At 41.4% G+C, this 3,112-nt stretch overlaps 1 protein-coding gene across 1 annotated transcript; it reads left to right on the top strand.

Annotated features, from left to right (window-relative positions):
• Positions 1–237: 237 nt before the first annotated feature.
• Positions 238–1,122, top strand: LOC142074983 (syncytin-A-like). The gene has a single exon (XM_075135983.1). The coding sequence runs from the start codon at positions 238–240 to the stop codon at positions 1,120–1,122; it is 885 nt and encodes a 294-aa protein (XP_074992084.1).
• The last annotated feature ends 1,990 nt before the right edge of the window (positions 1,123–3,112 follow it).

The following is a 3,112-nucleotide window of genomic DNA, read 5'->3' as shown; positions in this document are numbered from 1 at the left end:
AAATTAAAATGTAAAACCAATGCGACAAATAGGGAAGAAAGGCCTACATTTGAGTTGCAACTCTGGGATGAAGGAGTGAAAATATTTTTTGAGAATTGCAGAAACAAGAGTGCTGGAGGATGTACTAAAGCCTCCCACTTTGGAAACTTTGGGTCGAGTAACATAACTATTATTAATTTGCAAGATAAAACATCGATTGACACTTTGGGTGACTTAGACTATCAAAACGAAACAAAAATGAGGGACTTAAAAGTATATCTAAAGGGAGTCTATCATAATCAGTCAATCCAATGGGAAAGCAGTTCGGTCAGTTCAGTGCCTAGCTGTCCAACCCCTCAAGGAATCTGGTGGCTGTGTGGGGATGGGCGTGCTAGGAAATCATTACCCAATTATTGGAGTGGGATCTGTACTTTAGGATATGTAATTCCTCAGAACAGAGTATATAATCACTCGCATCCTCCACCAGGAATTATACGAACGCACTGGCGAAAGGTACGCGAGGTCCCGACTAATCCCCTCGCGGAAAGGCCAACAGCTTTCCATAGTTTTGTGAGATGGTACTTTCCCCAGTTAGGAGTAAGAGAATTAGAAAGGGCTATAGTAAATATTTCAGCCACTGTGGAAAAGATTGAAAATCTTACCACAGATGCTGTCCTGGGACTGCAAACTGAAGTATCATCCCTCAGTAAGGTGGTCCTGCAAAATCGTATGGCCTTAGATATAATCATGGCAAAGGAGGGAGGGGTCTGCCTGGTAATAAATCAAAGTTGCTGTTCCTATATAGATCAAGAACAAAGGATTGAAACAGACATAACACGAATCTGGCAACAGTCAAGGGTGTTACATGAGGTAACACAGGATGATACCTCACTGGGTCTTTTTGAACTTTGGAAAAAGCTTACTTCTTGGTTACCTAATTTCACGTGGCTCAAACAGCTCTTTATAGCAGTAATTATGCTCATTATTTTGGGAGTAGTAGTTTGCTGTATGTTGCAGTGCTTTATGTGGATGTGTAAACAAACCGGAAACACTTATGAAGAAAGGAAGAGGCACAGGCTAAGACAAAAAGTAGAAGAGGGTAAATACTTCACCAGGACTCTTGACAGGAATGGCATTATATAGCAAAAGAATTTGCAAAAGGAAAAAGAAAAGGGGGGACTTGAATTGAAGAATAGGATGATAAAAGTTAATGCGACCTATTTGTAGCTTAGCAACTTAGAGAAGATAAATGCTGTTATAAACACACTGAAGAATAAAGCAAGACGCTGCAACCTTGGTGCAAGCAAGAATTGCATAGATAACAGGAACTCCATTGCATACATGCACAGCCTTTATCATAACAGGGCAGCCCTACCATCTCTCTCTCCATTGTGTCTCTCTCATATCTTCCTTCCAGCAACCATCACATGTCTGCTCACAATTCCCTTCACCTGTTTCTGCTCTTGAATCAGCTGGTACTCATTAGGCCACCTCTTAATTCTTCTCCACATCTCCCCCTTTTTTGTTTATGATTTTGTAGCATTGCCAAAGTCCTATCCAAAACTCCCGACTCCAGAATTCTTCTCCACATCTCCCCCTTTTTTGTTCTCAATTGCCAAATTGTCCATTACATTCACTAGTACAAGTTCATATTCAAATGAAACCTGTGACCCATATTCTTTTATTGATTTGCATACCTCCTTAATCATCTCATATGGTAGACAAACTTAATATTTCTAATTCTTTTTCCTGTTCTCCATCACACAGTTCACTTTCCTCTAGAATATCACCAATATGTGTGTGGGGGGGTACGAAACCCCGCAGCAGATCTTCGGGGGGGGGAACAAATGGTGCTGGTTTCACAATGGAAGACCGAAAAAGTGTCTTTAGCCTCTGTCACTGCAAAAATTCATCCACCGTTGGCACAAGTTCAAATGAACCTTTCTTATCTTTTGACTTTCCCTCCAGAATTGCTGCCATTACATTCACTAGAACAAGTTCATCTTTAGCCTCTGTCGCTGTAAAGCTTAATCCGCCGTTGGCACAAGTTCAAATGAATCTTTCTTATCTTTTGATTTTCCCTCCAGAAATAGGTTTCCTCATCTGCAGTTCTTCTACTGAGATGCCAACTGCCCCATGACTAATGTATAAAGTTCGCATAACTTCCCCACAGCTGCTCACCTCTGTATCCATTTCTTGTTAACGGCTTTTTTCTTTTATCCCATTTCCTTTCAACAGCTTTTTTTCTGTTTCCTTTCAACAGCTTCTATCCCATTTCCTTTCAACAGCTTTTTTCCTGTTTCTTTTCAACAGCTTTTCCAGTTCAGCGAGGCTCACTACCAGATATTTCTATTTCCTTTCTTCAAGACCTTCTTTATTCAGGCTTTCTTCTTCAAGTCCCTGTTCAGGCACCATTTGTTGCATACACGCACAGCCTTTATCATAACACAGCAAGCCTAGCATATCTCTCACTCTCTCTAATGCACATCTATCCCCTGTCTCTCTCCATTGCCTCTCTTATATCTTCCTTCCGGCAACGCTCACATATCTGCTCATAATTCCCTTCACCTGTTTCTGCTCTTGAATCAGCTGGTACTCATTAGGCCACCTCTTAATTCTTCTCCACATCTCCCCCTTTTTTGTTTATGATTTTGTAGCATTGCCAAAGTCCTATCCGAAACTCCCAATTCCAGAATTCTTCTCCACAAACTCCATTGTCTACAAGAAGCAGTCATCTGGCTGAGACCGGGTTTTTCAATTTGGAACTCAGCCAACTCAGCATTCTGGGCCAAAGGTGAAAATACGTGGTGAAGACGACTGTGAGCCTTCATCCAAAAGACCCCAACAGACGACCAGCCAATGGAAGTGCGCAAGCGCCAGAAGGAGGAGATTTATGATACTCAGTACCAGAGGATGACATCATAGTTATGCCTATTAATTGTAATAACCCAACCTACCATAATGAATATGCATGTTTTGTGTAATAAATGGATGCTTGTTTCATGATCCAGTGTGCAAGTTAGGAGGAGCGCTCCCCCTTGCACCCGGCACCGTAATAAACATACCTGCTTTATAACTCTTTGTGAGTTGTAGAGTTTGTTTCCGCACGTCAGTACCATGATTGAATTTGCTA

Source organism: Calonectris borealis, chromosome W (genome assembly GCF_964195595.1).
Source record: "Calonectris borealis chromosome W, bCalBor7.hap1.2, whole genome shotgun sequence".
Classification (NCBI taxonomy): Eukaryota; Metazoa; Chordata; class Aves; order Procellariiformes; family Procellariidae; genus Calonectris; species Calonectris borealis.
This window is presented reverse-complemented; position numbering and strand designations above follow the sequence as displayed.